Source organism: Cyprinodon tularosa, unplaced genomic scaffold (assembly GCF_016077235.1).
Source record: "Cyprinodon tularosa strain WSP-4 unplaced genomic scaffold, ASM1607723v1 ctg509, whole genome shotgun sequence".
In the NCBI taxonomy this organism is placed as follows: Eukaryota; Metazoa; Chordata; class Actinopteri; order Cyprinodontiformes; family Cyprinodontidae; genus Cyprinodon; species Cyprinodon tularosa.
This window is the reverse complement of record NW_024039240.1, coordinates 718,825-746,049: the sequence shown is the minus strand read 5'-3', so window position 1 is coordinate 746,049 and position 27,225 is coordinate 718,825. Positions and strand designations below refer to the sequence as shown.

Genomic DNA, 27,225 nt, shown 5'->3' with positions numbered 1-27,225 from the left:
GAGAAACTGCCTGCTTTGTAATTATTGTAGAAGTAAATCCAGCTGTAGGCTAAACAGCTAAACTGGTGTCTTACATTTACCTCTATTCATGTTCTTGGGCCAGTGAGCCAGTGGGCTGGTCTGTATGTAAATTTCGGGGTTTGACAAAAGTACAGGCTAGAACCCAATAAGGTAACATCCCAGAATTGACATCAATTCAGTGCTTAGTTTGGAGTCACCTGTTTTATGGTGGAAGTTTAGAATTGTAAGATTTGCAGAGAAAGGAGGTTTCGATGGGGTTTGAACTTCTCCGTACATCCACTGAACTATTGTTATTTATCTATGACAATGTAAACTTGGTTTTGCATTCTATGATCCCTTTAAAGTCTATGTAAAGGCACAAAGATGATTCTCTCTGCTATACATCTATAAGAAACTGGCTGTCATTTCCATTATCTCATAGATAACCAGGGGATGGCACGTCTGATTATAAAAATTCAAAATACTATCATAATGTTTAAAGCTATCAGCAATGGTTACATGAGGACTGAGTTAGATGTAACCATGCCAAGGTTGCCAATATTGCTGGGCATGGTTTTGATGTATACTGACTAATATCATGTGGTTACCAACCAAGAGTCTAATCAGCGAGTCGGAATATAACTAATGTAGAGCACAATACAAAGTTTAAAATATTTTTGAGGATAAAAAGATCCTGTTCAAATGAACCGTGTAAGGGTGACCTGGCAGGAGATTTCATTCATTTCCATTCCCGTGTAAAAAATCAAATGTTCATCTAAGGGGATTACAGAGTTGATCTGTGGACAGGTACGTATATGATTTTTAACCCTTAAGTGCTGGCAATTCATATACTCCCATGTCAGAGGATAAAGAGAGCACATCCAGCCAGTCACGGTCAGAGAAACAGGACTACACTGGAAAACAGGCCGATCACCAGCATCTATAAACAGAGGTGTGGATGGAAGCAGCACAGCTGATATTTCACAGCCAAACAGGAACAGACGAGGCAAAGCTACTATGAGAAAAAGCAGAGAGAGCATAATGTTAGAGATTGAACTAACAGATTCTGCAGAGTAGGAGAATGGAGAGAGAATGAAGCAGAATGATGAAATTGGGTTCAATCACCAATTGAAATTATGCCAATGCAGTTCTCTCAGGAGAACTTTCCTTCACAATAACTATATTTGTATATTTTCACAGCCTCATTTCATAAGTGTAAAAGTTACAAATAATTGTACAATTTAAAAGAGCAATAACTCAAAATAAAGGTAAAAGTGCAGCCCGTCCCCGCTTTAACGGTGAGAAAGCGTATAAAACTAACAGTAAGTAAATAAGTCAAATAATTTGTTTGTGAAAGAAAAGGGGGATATGTGAACTGTAACATTATACTGTTAAAGCAGCTTTTAGCGTGTTTTTGACATTTATGTAGCTAACTGGATGAGTTGGTGATTGTGTATGGCTTGTCAATTTCCAGACATGAAGAGAAAATCCACAGACATCCCTTCCTATTTTAAGAAGAGAATTACAGCAGAAGCAGAGAAAGAGATGACAGGGGAGCAACAGATAACCAGTGAGGAGGAGCAGGAGGATGAGGAGAAGAGAGAGGAGAAGGAGGAGGAGCAGGGGGATGAGGAGAAGAGAGAGAGGAGGAGAAGGAGGAGGATGGAGGAGAAGAGAGAAGGAGGAGGAGAAAGAAGGAGGAAGGAGGAGGATGAGGAGAAGAGAGAGGAGAAGAAGGAGCTGGAGGAGAGAAACAGATTAACCAGCATGGTGAGGACACAGAGCCATCATTAGTAAAGAGCAGTGATGAGGAAAAGCATCAAACAGCAGCAGACCAGGGACAGTTAGCACCTTTGATGACAGAAGCATGGCAGAACTCAGTGAAAGCAGGTGTTTCACCGATCCCTGGACCGGCAGTTATTTTTTGTTTTCAAGAAATTAATAAATGTACAACTTATTTCAAATATAAATAAAACACAACTATTGTTCAACTCAAAATGTTAAATGGTCTATGTCTGTGCACATTAGATCAGTAGTAGCATTAATAATCACACAATAAGCCAAAAGAGTAGGTGTTTATTTAGATATTTATGATAGTTTTCCACAGGCAGTTTTACCACAGCAGTATAGAATAAAACCCTGAAATTATGTTTCTGTGTGCCACCCCAAGAATTTAAGAGGCCCCATCTGGCCACCCCTATGTTTAATTTTTAATGGTGCCCCTGTTTGTAATGACAATTTCAAGATAAAGAAAGTAAGACTCACTTGATGGTTTGTTTTCTAGATCTCTAAATACGACTACTGGTATGCCTACCTGCCTAATGTATTAAGTACTTTTGCTTTAGAAATTATATTACGAGGTCTTATCTTTGAAGATTCTGTTGAACAACAAGTTCACTTCATCATTTCCCTTTTCCTGACTGTAGGACACAATAACAATCATATTAGTTGAAGTTGTAATTGTGTTACAATAATTTTAGCAGCAAAGCTTTTCTATCTAAGGCCATCTGGTGAAGACCAATGATCGCTGTCAATGTCTACCAACTGATGGTGTATAGGTTGTTTATTTACCACTGGGTGATCAGAAACAGAGTTGAAAACTAGAAATAGAAAAAGACTTCTTTACTAGCTCATCACTCGAAGGTGTGTGGTTGTGCTCTACTTTACAGTCAGTGAATTGTGGATTTGATGTCAAGCTCCAAATTACCTCTGAATATAGAGGTCAACTCACTGGCCTCCATCATATGACTAAAAAGCCTATACAATAACATTTTTATGAGCGAAGTTCAAATTTAAACTTTTTCATGTGAGAAACAACTGGATCGGTTGTGACGAAACTATATAGCAATGCGTATAAATGAAATCGCAGATATATTAAAATAACATGCGTCCATAGCTAGCTATGTTTTAATCTGAAAAAGGTTACCCAGTTTTTTCATACTTTATACAATGCTAGCCAAAACCCATCTAACCTACTGGTCTCTTGGTATAATTATTGTTCAATTGTGATTGGCCACAAAAAGTTGCATGATATGACGTCACAAGCAAATCCCCGCCCATTTAGCTCATTTTCTCGACAACCCATTGGTTGAAGGCAGGAACTGTACCACGTGACTCCCAGGGGGGGACCTGGGTAGCCACGCCCCCTAGCTAGCTATGCCTCATAGAATGAAGAAATCCAATTAGCAGGTTATATGTAACATCAAATCCTGAATCTAGACTATGAAACACACCATGTGAACAAGCTGGGGTCATGCTGGCTACAAATGCGACAGAGTAAAAAGTTATAGAGTTTTGCAGGATGAGAAGTCTCCTATTGGTCAGCTTGTAAGTATGCAAATGAGGCCCCTACGTCATATCCTGAACTTGGGCGCCATTTTTTTTTTCTCAACAGGGGGAAGAAAGGGGACAAAAGCTAAACCAAAAATAACTTATCTTTAGGACTCCGTGCGTAATAATCACAGTACACAGTAAACTCTAGTTCCCGATAAGAGGCGGCATGGGCACAGAGGAGATGCTGCTCCGGTGACCGTCGGTTTGCAGAGCCTGTAGAGCAGACGCAGTTCACCGACACACATCATCTGCAGGCCGGTGGAAGTGGAGCACCGTGGCTCCGCCAGAGGAGGCACAGCGACGTTAATCTGCACCGAAAATATCAACGAGGTGAATATGTGTGAGGAGAGGCTGTGTGTTTGCAGGAGTAGGAAGATGCGCTGTGAGCTGGCGTGTTCTCCAGCACCACGCTGCCAGCCTCACTGTGGCTAGACTGTCTGCAGAGGGAAGGGACGGGCTTTAGGAAGCCATAGATTACTAAAAACAACTATTTAGCTAAATAACATGCTGAAAAACCAGCTGTTGCACGGTGATTATTTTAAACGCGTTTTAAACTAAAGAAAATTTTTAAAATGATTTAAATCGTTGTGCAACAGTTTTAAGTCTATTGTTACTATGATTTTATAATATCTGCCTTTTATTCATCTTTATGTTTTAGTGTTTGATCTAATTTATTTCTGTTGATGCAGTTTCATGTTAGATTTAAAAATTTATTGATTTAATTGGAAAATACACTGTTATCATAATGATTCATTAACCTTTTAAGATACTCTTATGGATCTGGAAAAAGGTGCATATAAGGATAGATTGAATTACAAAACATAATTACATATTAGTTATTTGTGGCTTTAATTCATTAGTGATAGGCATGTTAATCTGTACAATTAATGCAAGCATGCATTCATCTCAAAATGTATTACTGTGAATTATACTGTTTAGCATTATTTTACGAATTCTGCAAAGTGACGTGCTGTTTTACTGTTTGATAAATAAAAATAAACCCCAGATTGAGAGAGACAACTACACAATAACCTTTTTTTTCGTTACATATTATATGTTTTTGATTATTCCAAATATTAACTAGTAAGTCGGTATTGGATATATTTATGCGTGTTGAAAAAAATGTTCTTTCTTGGATAGAAGTAGTAAATCTGAGCTGCTTCTTTAATTTCGGTTTGGGATTAATAAAGCATTTTTGAATTTGAATTGTAATATGCTGGTAATAAGCAGAGGCATTATTTTTCACATAAATGTCTGTTTTAAATATAACATTTAAAAATCCAGTTTCTCATAAATGCTTAATACTATATAAGCTCATTTATAGCTGCCACTAACAACTAATTTTCTGACTAATCTTTTGACAAATTTCTAATCTATAATAGAATTTAAAATTTATTTGATAAATTAATTTAATCAATTCAGATTAACCTGCCACAGCCATTTCCGTATCAAGCTTAAAACCAGAACCAGCAGTAACAGAAGCTCATGGCAGGAGAGAAAATGGGAGCCAATTCGCTAGCGGTGTGCGCACAGCAAAACTAGTGCTGTGGAGCGGAATTACCTGAACTCAGATGAGCTTTTGCCTCAGACCAAAATAATTAGGCGATACAAAGGCTGACCAAAACATTTTTATTTTATTTTTAAATAGTATTCGATTATAAAAAAAAAAAAAAAAGTGTAGATGAATTTCCATGGTTGATTACGTCAAATAGTCGCAGCGGCACTAGGCTCAATAAAGATGCATTAAATACACTAATGTATCAGGATTAGCCAGCCAGCTCAGTATTAACAGTAGAATAAAATCCGGCGGCACTGAAAAGAGTCGCACCACAGTTGTCCCACGCTTTTTGAATAACTAAATCATCTTCTTAAAAGAAACATAAACATTTTAACACTTTCTTAGCAGATTTTGTTTTGCTGAACTGAAGCCTTGAACACAAAAACAGCTGAAGCCACAAAATGCCCTTGGATCACAATGTAGGGCAGAGACCCCTTTCTTGACTACAAGTCAAGCAGCAAAAAAATATTTGACACGTAGTTTGTACCGGTGTAGGTACCAGACCTGCTCAGGCGGTCAGATCTGCTCGGGGCCCTGGCCCTGACCCATTTCTTAAGAATCAATTCTCTTTAGGAGTCTCAACATATTATTACCAATATTTGCTATTATTTTAACTTTCATTGGTGATCTAAAGCAGCCGAAAGTAGGAAACAATAACTCTAACTCTTGAAAGAAAGAACTGCGTAGTAAGATTGAGCTCTGCCATTTAACAAGATGCAAAAAAAAATGTTTAGCTTATTTTTATTCTTTTTATTAAGATCTGAAGACAAGAAGGGCAAATGGAACATCTCAAAAAACGACTTTCGTAACTGACGAGCTAAAAGAGGCTAATATGTTAGCTACTGAGCACGGCTAGCCACAGCGCTACCCAGCTCTCCCCCTTTAAGTCATGGTCTTGCAGTTACTTTGTTCACCATAAACATATTTTTTTCAGTTTTGTTATCGATCAGGTAAAACTTCGGTCATTAGAAACGCTAATCCTACAGAAGCCCCCGATTCGGCACACGGACGCTGTGCAATGTTATTATCGTTGTCTGGGCAACCATAATGTTTTACATCATGTGGCAACGTTCAGCTAATCCTGTAGCGTAACATCACTGGCATGCGCAGGACCTGAGCAGATCTGGTACCTACACGGCGCACGTTAATGGGGGGCATGCACGCATGAAAACACACACACACACACAATTCAATGCACTAGCCTTATTATAGTGTGATATAGACGACTTTCAGCTAACAGCCGATTGAGAGAATTTGGCAAGAAAGATGAGCTACATTTATTTACAGACTGTACCTCACGGATAGTTTTACTACACTATAGCTTAAGCTGATAGTAGGTAAATACTTTTTAAATTGAACTTCTGATCATATAGCGCGCATGACCCTACACGCAGCTGACCTGGGTTCGAGTCTGGCCTGTGGTCCTTTGCGGCATGTCTCTCCCCCTCTCTCATGCCCTCTTTCCTGTCAGCCTACTGTCGAAAATACGAGCCACTAGTGCCGTTAAACAAAAAAAAAAAAAGAAAAAATATTTGACTACAATTTCTGGCTGCTGATCTCTAGCTACTTCTATTAATGTTAAACAAACAGATTCTAACTAAAGTGCTCCAGACACATGTAATGACCTCTGCTCTATAAACAAACTCCATTGTTAAGCCTGCTGTTCCAGTTAAAGGGCAAGTGAATATGCAGTTAAGCCTGTTACTAGTATTTTTGCTATGTTCTGACATGTATACAGTACCTATCAAAGATATTGACTTCATACGGTTTGTTAAAGGGTAACAGCATTGACATTAGTTTTAAAATGGATGAGCAGATCTCAGCAGACGAGAAGTATGTACCCCCCCCCCCTCCTTTTTCTTTTTCCTCTCAATGTGAAACAGTTGGGGGAGGGGTTTCTATTGACTGCAAGTGGAAGTTGGAGTTTTTCAAAATAAGATATTGTTGAAAATGAAATACTCCACCAGATTTTTTTTCTACCTTTTATAAACTTCATTATTAAATAATTTACTCTTAGCATTAACGTTATAGTGGTGGATGTTTGTTTTCCGGGTGGATCATCAAAATAAGTTATCCTACTAATTGTCAATAATTTTGGTGATGTGTTTACATAACGCCGTCCTATGTGCTCGTTCCTATTTCCACTGGTAAGTTTGACATAGTGGAAAAATTGCAAACCGTCTTTTGGAAAGATACAAACGGCAAGTTTTAAATAGAGCGTGCAAAAGGAGAAATGGGCTCTCGCATGTGTTTAATACACGTTCCCTCTTGGGAACGTCTATGGTTGTGCATGTGCATTTTCTATTTAAAGTTGTAGGGAAGCGGCTGTTCCAACCATTGCAATTCTGAATTCTCCCGAGTGGTGCGCAACTTTACACGAGTGAATAAAGAGAATGTGATTGGTTGATTATCAAGGGGGCGGGATTGTTGTAACGGAAGGTTTGCATGCATGTTTGGTTGTGGCCGGTTTGTCGGAAGCATCTTGCTAACCAGTTAGCAACTTAGTGCTAGTAGGTTCCCAATGGGAAATGACATTGGGACCAAGTAGCTCTTAGCAACGACACTGTCAAGAAACACTATGGACAGCGGAAATATGCAAAAGGGGGAGAGTTTAGTGTCGGAGGTCGTGGATGAGTCTCCTTCATCATACATTTTTTATTTAGAGGAGGAAAGCGGGGACAAACATGTTGTGGAAGAGGACGCCAGGGCAGCAGAAGCCTGGTTTGGTGTAGAAGGCTTACAGCCGTACATGTTTGAGCCCTTTGCTCGCAACGCTGCCAGTTCTGTTAGCTCTACGCTTGCCGAAGACACAGACGTCCATCCCTGTGAACACTGGGACATAACTCAATGTTAAAGTATATGGTTCTTATTTCTTACTTCGACTGTTGCGTATGGCCTGCATAAAATAACGAAAATAACGCCACAGATTTTAAGACGGGATTTAAAAAAAAAAAAGAAATTTTCTAACTTTTGGTCTGGTAAAGAGTGCCTTTATATACACGTTTAAGCCAGAATGATTTGACATTTGAATACAACTTCCCTATGACATTTAAAGTGGCGAGGACTGGTCTTTTTCAAAAATTCGTGAAAAACCTCCACTATACCTTTAACATTCATGTAACAAATTCATTTTAGTACTTTGAATACTAAAGTATTCTGCAGTTGAGCACTATATAGTGCTCAACCGCACCCTGGAGAGGCAGCTCTGTGAACAGCCAGCCTCTTTAGCGATGACCTTTTGTGTCTTGCCCTCCTTGTGCAAGGTGTCGATGGTCGTCTTTTGGACAACTGTCAAGTCAGCAGTCTTCCCCATGATTGTGTAGCCTATAGAACTAGACTGAAAGACCATTTAAAGGCTTTTGCAGGTGGTTTGAGATAATTAGCTGATTAGAGTGTGGCACCAGGGGCCATCAATTTTGAACCTTTTCACAATATTCTAATTTTCTGATATGATGAATTTGAGATTTTCATTTGTTGTCATTTGTAATCATCAAAATTAAACAAAATAAACATCTGAAATATATGAGTTTGTATGTAATGTATGAATATAATATACAAGTTTCACTTTTTAAATGGAATTACTGAAATCAATCTACTTTTTCATGATATTCTAATTTTATGACCAGCACCTGTAGTGCTCAACTGCAGCTGGAGGGCTCTAAGTGATATGACTCCAGCCCAGAGCGCTGGAGCCATATCACTTAGAGCCGCTTACCTCACTCTGTAATACTCAAAGCTGGTGCTGGTTAGGTGGAGCACAGGATAACTAGCCACAGAGGTGTGTGTCTGAGTAAGATGTATTTTTACCCCAACACAGGACTATGATTACGAAAGTCTGTAGGCGGAGGCGTTTACCAGCATGTGCCATTTGAATAATAAAAATTAACCGTTATAGTCACTGTTCAATAAATAAGTGCAGCACTAAGATGGTTTAAGAGGCATAACAATGTAAAAAATGTGCAGCAACATGAAATAGGACCACATAGACCCAGTTTAACAGGAAAAAAAAGTTGAATTGTAGGACTAATAATACATTGAAATACTTTAAAGATGGCCACAGGTTTGCCTACCCTCAGTAGGTGGCGCATGTGTCCTTGCCCTCTCTGTCTCCAACCCTCTATTGGACTGTTTCAGTCTGTTGCCAAGTGCAACAATGCTAATTCTAACCTTTATCCACGTTAGTGTGGCCATTAAACCTCTGTCTGCCATTAAACTGATCTCCCTGAATTAATAAGTAAAATGCAAATATAATATATTGTAAAAAATCTTTAACCTGTTGCAGTAAAATAGATCCTCCCTGCATTTAATTAACACATAACTTTCACTAACATCCAGGGGGAAGGACATGGAAGCTGTGGAGAGTTTCAAATACCTGGATGTTCATGTCAATAACAAACTGGACTCATAGCAGACGCCCTGAATAAGATGGGCCAGAGCTGCCTGAACCTCCTAAGGACGCTGAGGTCCTTAGGAGGTGTGTGTATGTATATATATATATATATATATATCTCCATCTATATAAACACCCATGTAAACACCCTGTGTAATAATCCTGCTATAAAAAAAAAAAGCTGTCACGTGGACGGACTGTATATACCTCCATGCATCTTTTTCTTCCTTTGGCAACTTCCTCTTCTTCTCCTTTGACTATTTGAGCTAAAGTTACAATTTAATTTCTCCACTATTAGATCAATAAAGTCAATCAACTTTATCCATTGTTTGCCACTGATATCTGCCTTTAAGTGGAATTGGATTACATATAATTGATTTAGTTTTAGTTCAGGTTAAAATAACCTTCTGGAACACTAGAAAAAGTTCTATATTAGTTATCTTGAGTTTTAAATCTACCTAGAGCAGGGGTGGGCAGTTCCTTATCTTGAGGGCCGGTATCCTGCAACTTTTAGATCAATCCTTAGTCCAACACACCTGAATCAAATGGCTGAGTTACCTCCTCAGCAGGCAGCTAGGTCCTCCAGAATCCTCTCAATCATCTAATTACTTGATTCAGGTGTGTCGAATCAAAAGCACATCTAAAAGTTGCAGGATACCGGCCTTCAGGAAATGGAATTGCCCACCCCTGATCTAGAGTATTGGAAGTAACATCTCAGCTGCCCTTAAATATGACATATTAATATTTCTGAGGTGTTTTTGTGAATTAATCAGATATAAAAAAAAAGCCTCCCATTAGCCAGTCTGTTATCACTTTAAGCTCTATGCAGCCACTTTTAATTTTGAAATTCTCATCTGTAGAATTTAAATCTAATTAGCAAAATTCCACTAAATGTATATATATATATTCATTTCACAGTAAGAAAGTAACAGGTGTGGAGCCACTTGGATGTAACAGCTGTTGGATGCAACATCTGCAGTGTTAGTTAGTCAGGGCTCCAGCCCCAATAAGGAGAAAAGAAACGCCACGGATTAACAGCTTTCTTAGACTTAGACAGATTTCTTTTGTACAGCTTTTAGACAGTAAATGAGCAGCAGCTTAACAGTGAAATGAGCATTTCAATTTCATAAAGTGCAGCAGTGATCAAATGTAATCAGGGTGGAAGAAAAACATTGTGCAAAATGCATTGATATGGAATTTCAGAGCAGTGCAAAAATGAAGTAGAAATAAAAATTTTTGAGCCAAGTTCTAAATTTCAGGCAATGTCTAAATCGGCACCTCAAAACTTCATTGTATTTAGGGTGTTATGGTGACACTGTTCATATTAAAGTTGCTTATTTTAATTTCCAACCTCTTCTTCATTCACATTTTTGGCATATCCCCTGTATGTCCATGTTCAGTTTATTTTTTGCCAATATGTTTTTTAAAAGCCCTGATATGTATATCAGCCTTCAAAGTCCCATATTTGTCGGGCTCTATTGGAAATACCCATTTGAAAAAAGACAGCCTCACTAAAGATGAATTATTACCCAGGTTAATTTAAATATTATTTTCAAATGGTGCTATTTAAGGATTTTTTAAAATAATTTTAATATTTTTTTTCTGTGAATCAAATTTTTTTTTATTTGGGATCACTACTAGAAAAGCCAAGCATCCAGCCCTGTGTTATATTTTTAATTATCGAGATTTGCCTGTTCTGGAAATAAGGCACATTCAGACAACTGATAGCTTTTTTTTTGAGCTGGTTAATCTAACAGACAGTTACCTGAGGGTTGTAACAGTCAATAAATAAATGAAGGTTGTCGGTTACACTATTCCACATGATCCCAGAATCTGATAAGAGTCATAAATGTGTGTACCAGGTGGTTCTGTTCTACATCTGTTGTTATCTGGGCTGTGGAAATGTTGCAGTGTTGGAATGCTGGAGTTGGATGGTACATAAGGGTACAAACAGCCTTTTGGCCCTTTTTCACTCGACTCACTATTCACTTTTCTGTCTGTCTTTTTTTTTTCTGTGTGCAAAAGCCTTTGATTAAGAACACAATGTCAAAAGATATCTTATTTGCATGATTTGACCAATTATGGGGATTGATATAAATTAGTTCACAAGTTTAAGCTGCAACCCTTTTAGTTTGGGAAGAGAGGAACCAGATGGTGTTGTTGCATTCCATGAAATGCAAACCTAGCTAAAGGAATCTGTTAGCTTAAGTTTGCAGGTTAAACTAGAAGCCATTTTGAACCATTGTCAATTTGCAAAATAATTGTTAGTTGCAGCCAAAAAGTCAGTTGTTCTTTTTTCTTTTTCTGTTGACTGTTTGTCCCCGAGTAATATCACCCGACCATGCTTTTTCTAACATGCCAGACGAAAAATAAATATTGTGCCTAACCCAAAACTTAAAGCCTATCGGTATTGTATAGTATATTAAAATGTTGTATTGGGACATCCCTAAATTTTTATTTAGTTCCCTTTAGAGCTTGTTTAATTATACCATCTTTTCTAATCATTCTTTTTCTATCTCTCTTTTAGGTTTGTGGTGAATCATGTATCAGCTTCCTGTAGGAAATGTAGAAAAAATTAGAAGGGCTCGGAAAGCAGTGAAGAATATCCTAAGTGAGATCGGCCTTGAAGACTGTCAGAACTGGCTAAAGGTATGTTTTATTTTTAATTTTCCAAAGTTCACAACACATCTTACTAGTTTTATTTATCGCTAGGCTACAAATGTAACGTTGCGACTGACCCCCATTACGTTCTCTACATGACTTTACATGGTAACTGTGTGACTGCACACGCTGGCCCTACAAATTATGCAAATAATTTAGCAATACAGCAACCTCAGTGGACTCCAAAGAAGAAAAAAGTCTTCTATATCGTCTAAAAAAAAAGATGTTTTTATTCGTAAGAAAGGTCCTGGGACTGTGCCTAATGAGCCAACAGAAGTTCTACGTCTTTTAGGTATTTTCTAATGAGCCATGTCATCTAAATAAACATTCCTGATACTGATATGATCTTTTTAAAATGAAATGATACCTTCCACCTAAGCTAAATTTTAGTTGTGAGAATAGCTTTTATGTTCTGGATTTTAAACTTAACTTGAAATCAAGACCAAATTAATAGCTTTTTTTGGCCAAACGTATCAGTAGATCGATTCAGCATCAATTGTATGTTAATACTCTCCCTTTAAAAGGTGTTGTGGAAGGCTTATTATTATTAGAAATAGCACAACTCTACAGTCTGATGAAATCAGATCATTATTAGGGTGGGGCAGTATGGAGAAAAAATTTTTTAAATTGGAAGATTTCAGTTTCCTTCTGTAATTCCCCTCTTTATAAAACATATGCTGGGGCATTTGTTTTAAGAAAGAGTTCGATTTTATTTTTATCCCCAAAAATTTATAGAAGAATTGAACCACTCAGATAAGCCTTTTCTTTCCATTTTAGCTTATTAAGCTAAAAAAGGAGGTGGAGATAAAGCTTAATACGGAATTATAGTCATTATTTCATTAGTGCAGCAACATACCTTGATTTTCCAGGTACAACAGCCGATAAACACAAGATCTATTCAGGGTAGCAACAATTAAAATGTATAGACTTGATGGTTTAAGAGTGGATATTTTAATTTTTTGGGATGTCTCTATTCCACTCTTCAAGGGATGTTTTGTAATATGGTTTTGCTTATTCTACACAGGAGCTAGATGAAAACCAAGATGAGAAAAACTCAGAAGAGGAGGAAGCTTTTCAAGGAACAGATTGGATTGATATCACAGAGGGATTCAGTATCCGACAGCAGAAGAAGGTGATTTTCTTTATTTTTCCACCAGGATGACTTGCATGTTGTTTACAATAAACCTAGTATTTTCCCTCTGCATAAAAAAATAAAATTCCAATTATACTAATATTTGACCATCTTTAAGAGCAGCTAAATTATGTAGCATCTGAGAGAAGTTTGTTTTGAACACCCTAAAAATTAACCTGATCTTCCTATTGTATCTCTCTAGTGGCCCTATCGGTCTCGATCTCTGTGCTGCACCCTCTGCAAATACTCGTCACAAAACCTCTACAACTTCAGAAGTCACATCTCTCGCTGCCATGCGTATGTACAGACATATTGTACGCTGGTCCCTTGCTCCCAATGCCTCTTCATCTCTCACCCCAAGATCGTTAAGAAGCACATGCTCTACTTCCACGCCAAACTGCCCGTCCCAAACATGCAGATACAGAAGGAAGCTTCGTTCACCCATCGCTCGGCTGAGAGGTATCACTGTCGAAGGTGTGGATTCCCAAGCTCCTCCATCTTCGCCATAAAGAAGCACATCATTCTCAAGCACCTCGAACACTTGGCCCAGCAGTACATCGGTTATAGATTACACCAGCAGGCGTCTACGGCTGTAAAGATCTACTGCTGCAAGGTGTGCAAGGTGAACACTGGAACTCTGGACCAAATGCTGCACCACATGTTGGTCGAGCCGTCACACTACACAGTCACCACACAGGTGCAGAGTCTAATAACAGAAAACAAGAACTACGCCGGTAAAGCTACTTCTAATGGCAATGGGTTGTTGGTCACATTCCCAAATATTGCTCCCAAACCACAAACGCCTCAGATACTTCCCAATAACTCCTTAGTTGTACCCAGTAACGGCCAAACTGCCGGCACAGTGGTAGCCGTGCAGCAGCTGCAGGGAAATGCAAATAGTACGACTCTGATCTGTGCCCCTGGAACCAACCAAGCTTTTCTGCCACCACAAGCTTCAGCATTGGTGCAGCTGGCTAGTGCTGAAGCTAAAGGTTTGCTCCAGCCTGGCGCCACGATAGCTTTAAGGAGCGCTCTGCCCCAGGGGCAGTCCGTGGTCCAGCTTCCAACAGTGTCCAATGTGTCTCTAAAGCAGAGCCCAGTCACCATATCTTCTACTGTAGCTCAACCACAATTGGTTTCAACAGGGCAGCAAATGGTTCCTCCAGCAGGACCTCAGGCCAGTTTGGTTCCTGGAGCCGCCCCCAAATCTGCTGTGGCTGTTCAAAATGCACCAATAAACCACACTCCCCTCCAAGGTACCATGATGACGTCACAGTCCCTGCTGAGTCACCTCATCCCAACTGGGAACAGAGTGAATGGCATGCCTACGTACACATTCGCTCCACTCGTTTCTCAGAGAACATCCACCCCCCTCAAGCCTGTTGAGCAGTTGAGTAACTCGGCACCACAAACCAAGAAATGGATCACCTGTCCCCTCTGCAACGAACTGTTCCCTTCAAACGTCTTCGACATGCACACCGAGGCCGCCCATCAGACCAAATCAACCACTTCCAAGTCAGAAAGTGTCGCTGCCCGAGCAGCATTCCTGAAAAAAATGCCCGACAAGACTGTCAAATGCCTAACGTGCAAAGTGCTGCTAACAGATAAGATAGTCTTCCAACATTTGCTTCATGGGCTAAATTGTTTGTACTGCTCCGCTTTGTTCTTTTCGGTCAAACAGCTTGTAGAGCACGTAAAGCTGCACAATCCAGCAAGCAAGGTGTATTGTGACTTCCTCAGGCAGAAGTTTAGGATCTACTCCAAAGGTAACGGCGGCATCCTCTTTCCTCATTTTGACGTTTGCACCACCGCACCGAAGGAGGTCCTGGGAGAGGCGGAGGTCAACCTCGCCCTTGTCACGAGTTCTCTCGACTTGATTTTTTTTAAGGTGCAGGCCAGCACCCACCAAGACGTTTGCGCAGCACCCATAAAAATCCACAGCCCCTACTGTCCCTTCTGCAACGAGAGGTTTCAGAATCAATCTGATCACATCCTGCATCTGAAACAGAAGCACTTTGTTGCGCCCACCATTCATGCAATCCTGAAGACCGAGGCATTCAAATGCATTTACTGCAATGGTGTTTACACAGGAAAGGTCACCCAGCAGGCAGTGATGCTTCACATCCAGCGATGCCGCTGTTCTCCAAAGCCAGTGCAACCTCCGAAACCCCCAGGTCCCACACTGGTGCCGCAGCAACCACAACCGTTAAAACCACCTCAGCAGGTTGGTCAGCAGTCCGGACTCTACTTCCTCCAAGTGCCACAGGGAATGACGATGACAAGGACCTTAGCGCCGGCTCGTGTGATACGAGCTCCGGCCCCTGCGCCAGCCCCTGCGCCGGTCTCTGTGGAGCCCCCAGAGACTGAGGCTGAGCGGCAGCTCAAGAGGAAGCTGGAGGCCGCATTGAAGGAGGCGATGGAGGCCAACAGGCGAGAGCGGGAAGAGAGAGCCGCCCTGCGCAAGAAGAGGGAGCAAGAGAGACGGGAAAGGGAGAAGGAGCTGCAGGAGCAGAAGCAAGCCCCCCCACCAGAGCCAGAGGTCCAGAGCGACCCTTCGGTCAAACTTGTGTTGGAACCGACCACTGTGGAGCGACGCTGCAGTGAGGAGCGCCGAGAGTTCATCTCAAAGTACTTCAACGCCAACCCTTACGCAACCAAACCGGAGACCGAGGAGCTGTGCAGGAGGCTGTCTGTGACCAAATCAGAGCTGGCTGGACAATTCAGCAAGAAGCGCAGCAAGTGCATGAAAAGCCTCAAGAGGAACACAGCTGTCATCCTGCTGGGCTTCAACATGTCGGAGGTGAATAAAGTCAAGCACAACCTTCAAATCCCCGAGCCAGAGCCGCCGGCCGACGCTGTAGAATCGGACGGAGAGGGGGAATCGGCAGCACTGCCGCCCAGCGAGGAAGAAAGGAAGGAGGTCATGGACACACCAGAACCGATGGATGATAGAGAAGCAGAGGAAGTTCCAGAGGCAGAGCAGGAGGAGCCGATGGAATGAGAGCAGAAATGCTTTGATATCTGGACTAGATATTGGAAAAATCAAAACAGAAACTCCTTTGTTTTCAGTCATGGAGAGGCAACCTTTTCATAATATCCCAGCTATCCTGTAACTGAGGGCGGTTCGTCGATGTAGACGTCATTACCAGTGCTTTGTTCAGCCTCCGTATGCTATCAGTGCTCCTTATTCTAATCTCCACACAGATGCAGCGACATGTCATCAGTGCTTTTCTAAAACATAAAGATTACACCAATGTTGAGGCAGTATTTTCATAGATATAAACATTTACAACAAACATCACACTTTAGTTCTGTCGCCCACCCACTTAGCTGCCTTGCACACCCATTAAAGCCCCTCTGTCTATGAATTGAATCTTTTCCAAGTTAAAATAGATTTATTTCAGACCTTGCCTTATAAGTCTGACCTGAGTTCTATAATGTGACCACAGCTGCTGGTTTTGTATTTTTCTTTTCACATTATGATATATTTTGCGTGTTTTTCAGACCAAATTCTCCCTCTAAATTACCACAGCAAACCATTTTTAGGCTTGGTTTTTCTGTCAGAATGAGATAATCGGTGCCATTGTGAAGTCCACGTTTGCAAAGATTAACACAAGTTGATACATTGCTGGATAATCCTGTGCATTGTTGATGTTTTCTTGCTGCTTTTTTTTTTTTTTTTTCACTAGTATTTTCTATAACTGCTCAAATAGGAAAACTGTTGGGTTAGATATAAAATAAGTCTGTCCAGGGCCACAGTAAGTGTAAAAATTAAAATGGAAAAAATAAAGTGGTTTCTTTTCAAACAAATTATTCAGTTTTATTTCTTCATTGAAACAAATATTTAAATTGCTTTTTGCAGAAGACATCTAATAACATAAATTCATGAATTATTGGTAGTTCATTAAAAGATTATTGCTAATGTTTAAATAAACCACTCATTGGTGCAAACCTGCAAATGGGGGAATCTCAAAATCAGTGAAAAGGGATGAAGACTAGTCTAAAGACAACCGTTGTTCTCTCTCTCTTAACATTAAGTCTCAGCAAAACCAGAGTCTGAAAAAAAAATTATTAATTGCATTATCTACGTTTCTGTTCAGCTACTAATTTCGGGTTGTTTCATGGCAGCTTTGATTCGATCCAGGACTGACGGGCCGCTGTAGTTGTTGGTCTTAATGGCCTCCAGGTTCTTCAGGTACTCCTTCGGAAGCCCGTTCTGTTCAGCACCCAGGCACACCACCTTTTTTTATGTAGGAAAACAAAATGCAAAACAAAAACACGTGCAAAAAATATTAAGCCAAAAACCAAAGCCAGAACCTTGAACAAATAAACAGATTCAAGGGTGACGCTTCAGGTGTAGGTAATTTATGTTTCAAACCCTCTAAGGCCTAATATTTCTAAAACTTTGTGTGATTATATCTCTCTAGATCACACTTAATGTGATCTAGAGATTACACACATTAGATCCAAAAAGCTGTAAAACCTGCATTTTATGGATTCAAAAGTGAATCTATTCTATCATATAGAAAACTCCATAAACACTAAAAGCTAAAAACCAGAGGTGTAAAGATAAAGGTATGTGATTTATTTATATTTCATATTCATCATAATTCATAATAAAAACAATTTCCTCAAGATTTTAGAAATACAGATTTGTTATATTTCAGATGGTGGAACACATATACTTATAAAACAAAGCGGATTTTCTTTTTTCCATACCTGGAAATGATAGAGGCAAATCTGGCACATTTTCCAATACAGTGAATAAACCCTAGTCTACAAACTTCAACTGTCTAGCTGTTAATTTAAGGTGAGTTTAAGTACGTAGTCCATTATAGTCATTACGTTCACTTTGTGGAATGCCAGCAGTTGTAAAACACTCCCTTAGCATGCCTCTGCCACAACCATGCTTTAAGTTAAAAAATATGTTTTTAATTGATGCTCTATTTGGACAATAATCCCCAGTATATATCAAAAGAATGAATAAAAAAAGACTATTGAACTTCTAAATGACTATAAGTTCAATTATTTTTTAAATGTATTAGATTATAAACAGCTTAGAAACCAACCAGATTAGATAACCTCTGATAAAATGTCATATTTTGGATAGAACTTAACAAAAAGCTCAACAATTGCTACATACATTTTTTAAGCTGCAACTTAAGGGAAAATTTAGTTAATGGGGAAGGGCTGTATGTATAGGTAGAAAGGGAGATGTATTTTAATTGAAATGTCTTAATCAAATAGAGTGAAACAAAAATATGATTTTCCACATGAGTGTGTTTCTAGGACACCTGTTTGTACTGTGGAGATGGAGGGCTGGGGTGGAAGTTGTTCATCTGATACGTCCTGCACAGCTTCGTTCCTTGTTCAGTCTCTACGAAAACCTCCAGAGGGGAGTACTCTCCTTGGCTCACACCTTCCTGGCTACAGAAAGACATAAAAATAAAAAATAACATGTCGCTGGCAGAACTGTACCAATGTCCTGATGAACCTTTAACCAGCCGCATGTCTCACCTGTCTAAGGTTGAGAGGTTTTCATTACTCAAGGTCCAGACCACCCCCCAAACCTCTTCCCCTGGACAGGACTCAATGGTGGCCACTCCACCGTGCCAAGAGGTTTGCACATTTTCTTCCCACAGGCCAAAGTTCAGCTTGTAGTCCTGCAGACACACATGAGGTCAGTGAGAAAATTAGGCCTATGTTCAGTCTGTTCTGCTTGAATTGTGTGTCCTTTGATTTAAGCTAACCCTACAAACGAGGAGATTGAAATATAAGCTTGTTTTTAAATGTAACTTAAGGGAGAAAAAAAGAATAAATTTGGTAGGAGAAAAATTGGGGAAAAGATTTTTTTTTTGGTTACAATATTTTGCCAGGAGCCCTTCAGTAAATATGTTATTGGTCAAAATGTATTTAAGTTGATAGACTGACAATTGAATGGGTTCTTAAAGTAATAATTTTCTAACATAAAAACTGAAGTAATATGAAAAAATAATATTTTAACTGCAACATTTAAACATACTCCTCAATCTTGGGCTTTTTATGGTAACCTAAAATAAAAATGGCTAGTAAAATTCTTTAAACAGCTTGAACACAACACAGTCTGGTCAATAAAAAGTAAAAAAAAAAAAAAACTCCATTTACATTAGTGTAACAGTAAACTCAAGAAAAATAATTAAAAGAATACTTCCTATGTAATAGAAAAGCTTAGTTACTCACTGACAGCTTGCCCTTTGCAACCCTACCTCCTGTGTTACTCTGTTGGTCAGCTCCTGCCTCACACCCTTGATGTCTCTGAATGGTAGTTTGTATACAGAATCAGGATTTGGTTTAGAAAAGATGCAAAAGCCCACTATCTGCTTTGACTTTTCATATACATAAATATGTTTAACAACTGATTTGCAGATGGCTTTAGACTTATTAAATTCTATTTGTTAATACCATAACTACCTGTGACATGCGCTTCATTTCTGCTGCTAAACATACAAAACGCCGCCTGTCTAAGGTACAGGTCCCAGCGCAAATGAATGGGGGAAAAAAATGCAACTCTAGGTTATTGGGTAGTAGCATTTCAACCTATAAAAGGTAAGAACAATTGTAGGATGTTCTAGTGCAGCTCGTAACCTCATATTCTAACCCAAACCCTTCTGTGAAATTAATCAAATGACAAAAAAAATTCTTCCCCTTTATGGATCTTTTTTGTCAATACTGTTGCTATTAAAGCTCACCTTACAACCTTAAAGGTATAGAGGACGATCTTCAAGATGGCTCATCTAAATAAGTGGTCCCCCTAATTGTCAATCATTCTGGTGATATGGTTAGTAAGGCCATCCTATGTGCATGTTCCGTTAGCTTTCTTTTTCTGCACATGCGCGCTTTCAGGCACATATCTGCGGTGAGCTACAGTTTCAGACAGGCATTGAAGCTCACCTTTCTCACCGCTGTTCTTTGAAAATGGCCGAGGGTCGTAAGAGAAAAAAGTGTCAACAAAGTGTATGAGAAGAAAAAGGCCTCAGAAGAGGCAGATATATATATCTTTGCACAGAGAGCTCTCCTCGCAACGCATTATGGGATTTGCTGTCACAGCCCGCTGTCGCCATAGGCTGTCATTAGCCTACAGCGTCGACTAATAACAAAGATGAGGCAGTAACTGCGTTGGAGTTACGTGACCAACAGGGAGCAAAAAGCAGTTATCGGTCTGATCGGTCAGTTAACTGAGTTCGCAATAAAGTCTACGATATCGTATACGATATTGTCCCTGTTCTATATAGTGATGGAGAGATTTAAGTGTTAGGGCGGACGTTCTGACACAGTAAGCTTGTATGAGCTATGAGGACAGCAACTTTGCACAAAGATAATTGGATCGTGCATGCTCACATGCATTGAATAGGTGTTTCCTCTCGGAACGGGTACAGGGTTATGCATGTGCATTTATTTTTTTAATTGAAGAGGGCGGGGCTTTTAAAAAAATCACTAAAATCCTCCACAATACCTTTAAATTATTCCTAATGATACTTGTATCACTAATTTAAGAGTCACTCCAGCTTCATCAGTCTCTCCATAATACTATCATTGTATATAATGAGTAACTGCTACAAAAACTGACATTATTTTATTTAGGAAAAGTCCTGCTGTCGTTTAAAGGAACAGTACACCCAAAACATGATTAGCCTTCATTTTCTACTCACCCCCATGCTGAACAACACTCTGGAGTACTTTTTTGATATCTCAAATGCATCTGGAGATCTGGGAGGCTTCTTGCTGTCTGCTGACATTCAAATAATGGAGGTCTACGGTGCCCGAGACAGAAAGGTCCATAAAAGTCCACAAAAAACGTGTCAATATTCCTCCATACTGCTCGTCCAATGTATTCCAAGTGTCCTGAGTGGGTAGCATCCAGAATTTACTCAAACTAATTCATTTAGAATGTTCTTAGAGCATGAACAGTAGTGTATAGGATTTCCTGAAAGCGCGTTCACGAGCCTACGGAAGCCGGCAGACCAAACCAGCGCATTCAGCTCGGCAAAGAACTCATGCTCTTCCTCAGCACTGAAGTTCTCAGACATTTTTCTTTCTTTGCACAGGTAAACAGCACATTTCTTCTTCTACGCTTGCATTATTGGCAGAGCAGACGCTGAATGCGCACTTTCATCTGGTTTGGTCTGCCGGCTTCCGTAGCGTCGTGAACGCGCATGTGCGCGCTTTCAGGAAATCCTATACACTACTGTTTATGTTCTAAAAACATTCTAAATGACTTCGTCTCGAGTAAATTCTGGATGCTACCCACTCAGGACACTTGGAATACATTGGACGAGCAGTATGGAGGAATATTGACACGTTTTTTGTGGACTTTTATGGACCTTTCTGTCTCGGACACCATAGACCTCCATTATTTGAATGTCAGCAGACAGCAAGAAGCCTCCCAGATCTCCAGATGCATTTGAGATATCAAAAAAGTACTCCAGGGTGTTGTTCAGTATGGGGGTGAGTAGAAAATGAAGGCTAATCATGTTTTGGGTGTACTATTCCTTTAAGCCTTTTTTTGCTGTTGGTAATTTGTTGAAATAAGATGACATGGACGGGTTTGCAAATGATTAAGATGAGCTCAAACAATATATTTCTAAATATAAATGTAAACTAATAAAACAAAAGCTTATAACCCAACTTTATTCATGAAAGCATTCCCCACAGCCCATTTTTAATCTTTTTCGGATCAGAATGAAGCTTCTACTTCAGTTTAGACCTGGGGTTTCTGGGTAATGTAGTTGTCAAACAGCACATTGTAATTCCTGATTAGGAGAAAAGGTCTATCGGGGTTTTCATGTCCACCAAGGTTGCAGAGCAGTTTTATTAAATTAATTTATATAATATATTTAGGTTGAGTTAAGCCACCCAGTTTTAGGTTTTTATCCTCACTAAAGTTCCCTTTATTTAAGTACCGAGCTGACATAATGGCTCCGATGGGTTGTCGTTTATTAACCCTGTTCCATATAAAGAATACATAATTTTAAATTAGTTTGATGTTAGCATGGTTTATTTAGACACAACGCGGTCATGACTACCTAGCTATGGCAAGCCAATTGCTACTTTGAGCTAAAAAACGCACCATTCATAGCATGTCAGTCAGAGTGGACCCCGCAATGATTGTAACGGCTCAGAAACTTGGGGAGCCGTCATGGGGAGTTCCACCTGCTGCACTAACCTGCGGGTTAAATAATAAAAGTATTTTATTACTCTACAACCCACTAACGATTATTTAAATACATCAAATCGTGTGTTTTCAGAAAGACATAGAAAAAAAGTGACAGTTAAATATTCAACACATTACACTAAGCGGCGCTGACGACCGCCCGAAGATGGCGCAACAACGTCAGTACCCAGAAGCGAAAGCAGTCGATGCTGCGTCTACTCTTACATGTCTATAATGGTACTAACCAGATTACGACGATAAAGGTTTATTGTATTAAATCTTACGTAATTACCAATTTCGGTCAGATTATTAGAACAAAAACGTACAAACCTTCAGTCGACCTACAGAGACGAAAACTGCCGAATGATTCTTCAGATGGAGTCTTTCCTTTAGCAAGTTGCTTCCAAACGCGAAATATAAAAAATTACCGTCGCTGGCACCCGACATTTCTAATATACATATATTAATGAGTAAAAAGATGCTTGAAATGCTAGACCACATGGGGGAGGTTGGTAACGCAAGAGCTCAGTCGATATGAACGAGTATTTAGCAGAGAGCAGCAGCAGATGGGTAACAGAGATGGCCAATCAGCTTCAAGCTTCGCCAGCGTGATCACCTACTTTTAACCAATAATTGACCCACAGGGCATCTAGTTGTATTTTAATAAAACCTTTTCCTAGCTTACTACGAACTCAACTGCCTTTATGCAAACAGAGCAGCATTGACTTTTACTGGCTATAAGTGAAAATATTTGTGGTCAGATTTAGAGCAATAAAAACAAATGAATGAATGTAGCAAATTAATAACAAAGAAGTTCATAAGCGGAACGTCTATTGTTTACAAGGACAAAAACGTTTTTTTTAATAACTCAAAAAATTGAGGGAAACAAAAACTGCTCATTTTATTTTTTATTTAGGAAGTTGAAATAATTTTTTTTTACTGATAAAGCCCCCCCCCCCCCCGGAAAAAACTATATTGCCCTTTATGTGCAAAACAAAACATCTTAAACATTGTTAAAAACAAAACATAAGAGGAGCTCTTTGTCGTCTTGTTTTATTGTACAAAAAAAGAAAAACACACTGAAATTCACAAATCATTTTCTCTGAATGGAAAAAAAGGAAAATCCTGTACAAACAGTGGAACAATGAGAAAAACCAGAAAGACCAGATGATCATCTCCTCGGTCCTCCTCGCCCTCGTCCTCTTCCTCTCCCACGTCCACGTCCTCTGCCTCGTCCCCGCCCTGCCACTGAGTGGACAGATGAAAACATTTGATCACTTTATGTGAAGATTAAACAGATTATTTCTTTAAATGTAGTTAACGAAAACCACTGTACCCTTTAAACCTAATACTGCATTTAGGATACCCATTTCAAACTGAATCACGGAACAAATGAAATACTCTATAGGCTAACTAATGAAAGGTTGATAAACTATATGACACTTGTTCAGAGCCCTAGCATTTACTCCTTTCATTCAATCAACTGTGACTAAAATGATTGGGAAGGGCAACACATTTACAGAGATAATTTTACCAAAAATTTCTGAAATCTTATAATGAAATGAGGTGTGAGACCCCCCCACTGGCTCTCTTCTCCTCCCAGATGGACATTTACACACCCTGCTGCATCAGCAGAGGTCATAACATTACAAAGGACAGCTCCCACTCTAGTTTTGTATTTTTTTTTTTAACCTGCTGCCCTCAGGGAGGCGATCCAGGTGCTTCCAAACAAAGACCAACCCATTTAAGAACAATGGAGAGAAAAACTCAAACTCTCACAGCCACTGACTCAATGGACAGCAACAGAGGTTCCTAAAGTGAGGAACACACCCCCTAAGAGGCCCAAGGGGGGCCTTGGTAAAACAAACTGTTTAAATGAATAATTTTAGACATTTTTTTAATTGACAATACTGAATTTTGTTAAACAGGTAAACTTTTATTAATTACTTACTGCAGTTAACTTTTCTTGAACTATTGAACCTTTTGGGAGGTAGAGGGTATTTCACAAGCTGTGAAAACTTTTTTGTAAAGCAAATGGGGTAGCCTGACGTAGTCCGACTCAATTCTAGTCAGAATATGAGTCTGATACTGCTTCATAGAGCTGTGATTATGGGGCGTGTTTCGAACGAACCAGGAAAGAAAATGCCTCTGCACTCAATTGGATAGATCTACAACCAATAAGAGCAACGGAGTGCGTGACGTATGTTAAGCGAGGCATAGTTGTTGTCCACAAAAATCAAAGCGTGCAGTTTCACGCCTAGAATAAGAAGATGAGACTTGATCGCGTTTCTCTGTTCCTCTTTTAAAATTAATTTGCTGTCGATATCTTCTAGAACAGACCTAATAGCAGAATCTACTCACCCAAACTCTCCAGCGGCAGCCATTATTGTTGTCACCCAAGCGCGCTTTGGTCACGTGGTTGATTACGTTACACTTGATCATCTGTCCATCATCATATAAAGCCCGCCCTGACAATTTGATTGGATCGCCTGACAGTGGGCGATAATACTCGCGATAATACTCCCAATACTATGGAGCAGAGCCAGACCGAACTTCCCGACCTCAAACGTTGTGGGCGGGACTAAGTTCGGACTGGCACCCAGGCTACAAATGGGGAGCCTAGAAAGTTAAGTTTGGGAACCATTGGCCTAAAACAAGATGAGCTAAACTCTGCAACTGTCCAAGGCTTGGTCGGTATAGGAATAAGGAAACTGAAGAATATATCAATGGTGTCAAGGCAGCAGGAAAAGAAAACCTCTTTTCCCCCTCCCCCTTACCTGCTTCTCTCTTCTTAGATTTTATCTTAGGCTCGATATCCACCAGCAAGGTGTCCAGAGGAAGGCTGTCTGGCAGGATGAAGTAGCGGATGTTGTTGCCTCTGATGCTCAACGACTCCAGCTGAGTGGGCTCCCTGTTCTTCAGGGTCATCTTCACCGCCTTCAGGTGGGTATTCATGCTCACATCAACACCTATGGAAGGAAAAAAAGAACATATAAACCCCTGAAAAGCAAAGTCACCAAAATCAGCGCATTAAGTATGCTGGCAACAGATTTCTGAACATCAAGTAAAAAAAATAATAATAATAATAATGAGACACAAACATACCAGCCTCTGTCACACCGAAAATAGTTGTGTTTTCCTAGTTATATTTTAATCAAGATTTCATATTCAACAGAGTATACCTGATAAGGTACAAGAGATAAGCCGCTACTGCTTGTTTAATGATAAAAGAGGTATTTAGGCTTATCTATTAAACTAATGTTTTGAAATGCCAATTTTAAAACAAAGCAGATCAGCACAGCTTAAACTGGGAAGACTACCTGCTTGGAAATAACAGTTTTAAATAACTACACATTCAACGGCATAACTCGGAGTCTGTTGCAGAAAACAGTCTTGTCCCATCCACCCATCTTCTCCTGCTTATTCTGTAGGAGTCACAGATCTCCAACAGTCTATGGGTGAAAAGTGGGGCACACCCTGGATAGGTTGCTTGACCATTGCAGGGCAGCACAGGGACACAACCCTCCCATATTTAACCTTACAGTCATGTTTTTAGAATATGGGTGGACACTGGAGTATCCAGAGAGAACCCACACATGCACAGGGAGAATAGGCAAACTCAATACAGAAAGACCCATGGCTGGGAATCAAACCCTTTGTGCAAGGTAACAGTGCTAAAAAATGCTGCACTGTGCAGCACTGTCTTGTAGAAAATTTAATAACCACAAACTAAATTGATAAATATGGCAGCACCCATATCTGTAACTCCGGTTTTAAAAGATTTCCAGCATTTACCTTTTAAATATATCCACCAATAATGGTTTGTAAACAGCTTAGTTATATAAAAAAACAAACAAAAATGTAATTGTTAAATGTCAAACCGAGGACTTTTTCGGTGAAATAAGAGTCCTTTATTACTTAAATGTTTACAGTGGAGTAATATAATGGTTGCTGAATATTTAAAAATCGACCATAGGATTGGTATGTCTCAACTGTGTTTAACACAGCTTTTGCTTTGGCATTCCATTGTCTTGATGCACTTATTTTGTGTAAATCTCACTGCAACCTATATGAGTTGTAAAATGTGTAAATATACCTTCATACAGATTTATAAAGTTTGGTTATCTGCGTTTGATTTAAATGTTTCTACCATTACACTGTGGGACATGTAAAAGGTCATGTAAACCAGCTTTGTTCTTACCTGTGATGGTGCCATGAACCTGGGTTCCATTCTTCAGTTCAATGGTCACAGTCTCATGGCTGAGCTTCATCAAAAACCTGTGGACATCACAAATAAAACACCTGGATTTAAGGGATTGTTGTTGTTGAGCCTAGCATTAGCATGGTAATCAGACTGGTTAACTGATGTAATTTTTAATGCAATAAATCCCGAAACAAACGGATACATTCAAACAAATAAAATGTTTATACTAAAAAAAAAAACCTCTGCTTTGTTTACAGATCACGCGAAGCAGAAAGAGACACCAACTAATAGGCCAATGCTAACGTACCGATGTTAAGCTAGCATCAACATAACCTTATCCTAGCCTAAAAGATTAACACCTGCATTCAGGATATTTCCAGATATTTTAAACCCCATGGAACCTGACGTCTCTGTACCCCTAACGCTTTTTAATTTGCCCCAAGTTGTTAGTCGTAACAAAAGACAGACTCCATTCATTTCAGAGCTCTTCCCGCCTCTTCACCATCGGTTCACCTCCAATCCTAACCCATCCGTCCGCATCGGCTCAGTTTTCTCATCCCATATTCTCGCACAGGTTAGAGGGTGACCCCCCGCTGCCGCCTACCTGACTAGTTTCATGGTGGTGGCAAACAGCAGAGTAAAATCCTCCACTGAAGAGAAAAATTACAGCGATCGAGTGAAAACACAGGCCGCTGTTGTACGTAGAAGAAACGTTCAGGGATGTGGCGTCATCAAACGGCTACTAAGAAGAGGAGAC

At 39.7% G+C, this 27,225-nt stretch overlaps 3 protein-coding genes across 3 annotated transcripts; 1 reads left to right on the top strand and 2 right to left on the bottom strand.

The window, feature by feature from the left end:
- The first annotated feature begins 3,355 nt into the window (after nt 1-3,355).
- Nucleotides 3,356-16,884, top strand: adnp2b (ADNP homeobox 2b). Its single transcript, XM_038303220.1, has 4 exons — nt 3,356-3,663; nt 11,809-11,930; nt 12,967-13,074; nt 13,277-16,884. Exons 2-4 carry the CDS (start codon nt 11,823-11,825, stop codon nt 16,073-16,075), a joined length of 3,015 nt encoding a protein of 1,004 aa, XP_038159148.1. The 5' UTR covers nt 3,356-3,663; nt 11,809-11,822; the 3' UTR covers nt 16,076-16,884.
- On the bottom strand, nt 16,866-22,836 carry ggcta (gamma-glutamylcyclotransferase a). The gene is made up of 4 exons (XM_038303221.1): nt 22,595-22,836; nt 18,592-18,737; nt 18,369-18,501; nt 16,866-17,314 (listed from the first exon to the last, which is right to left on the bottom strand). The coding sequence occupies exons 1-4, from the start codon at nt 22,763-22,765 to the stop codon at nt 17,171-17,173; spliced, it is 594 nt and encodes a 197-aa protein (XP_038159149.1). The 5' UTR covers nt 22,766-22,836; the 3' UTR covers nt 16,866-17,170.
- A 464-nt stretch (nt 22,837-23,300) lies between these two features.
- On the bottom strand, nt 23,301-27,225 carry snrpd1 (small nuclear ribonucleoprotein D1 polypeptide). The gene is made up of 4 exons (XM_038303219.1): nt 27,073-27,225; nt 26,466-26,542; nt 25,042-25,233; nt 23,301-23,512 (listed from the first exon to the last, which is right to left on the bottom strand). Exons 1-4 carry the CDS (start codon nt 27,084-27,086, stop codon nt 23,436-23,438), a joined length of 360 nt encoding a protein of 119 aa, XP_038159147.1. The 5' UTR covers nt 27,087-27,225; the 3' UTR covers nt 23,301-23,435.

Bases quoted from the DNA above. Each gene is read 5' to 3' on its own strand.
- adnp2b (XM_038303220.1), top strand. From the start codon at position 11,823: ATGTATCAGCTTCCTGTAGGAAATGTAGAAAAAATTAGAAGGGCTCGG. The intron at 11,931-12,966 runs GTATGTTTTATT...TATTCTACACAG, and splicing joins ACTGTCAGAACTGGCTAAAG to GAGCTAGATGAAAACCAAGA. The intron at 13,075-13,276 runs GTGATTTTCTTT...GTATCTCTCTAG, and splicing joins GTATCCGACAGCAGAAGAAG to TGGCCCTATCGGTCTCGATC.
- ggcta (XM_038303221.1), bottom strand. From the start codon at position 22,765: ATGTGGTCTAGCATTTCAAGCATCTTTTTACTCATTAATATATGTATA. The intron at 18,738-22,594 runs GTTTGTACGTTT...GTGTGTCTGCAG, and splicing joins TCTCTGTAGGTCGACTGAAG to GACTACAAGCTGAACTTTGG. The intron at 17,315-18,368 runs GTGTCCTAGAAA...ACATAAAAAAAG, and splicing joins CATCTCCACAGTACAAACAG to GTGGTGTGCCTGGGTGCTGA.
- snrpd1 (XM_038303219.1), bottom strand. The intron at 25,234-26,465 runs GTAAGAACAAAG...TTCCTTCCATAG, and splicing joins GGTTCATGGCACCATCACAG to GTGTTGATGTGAGCATGAAT. The intron at 23,513-25,041 runs GTAAGGGGGAGG...CTGTCCACTCAG, and splicing joins ATCTAAGAAGAGAGAAGCAG to TGGCAGGGCGGGGACGAGGC.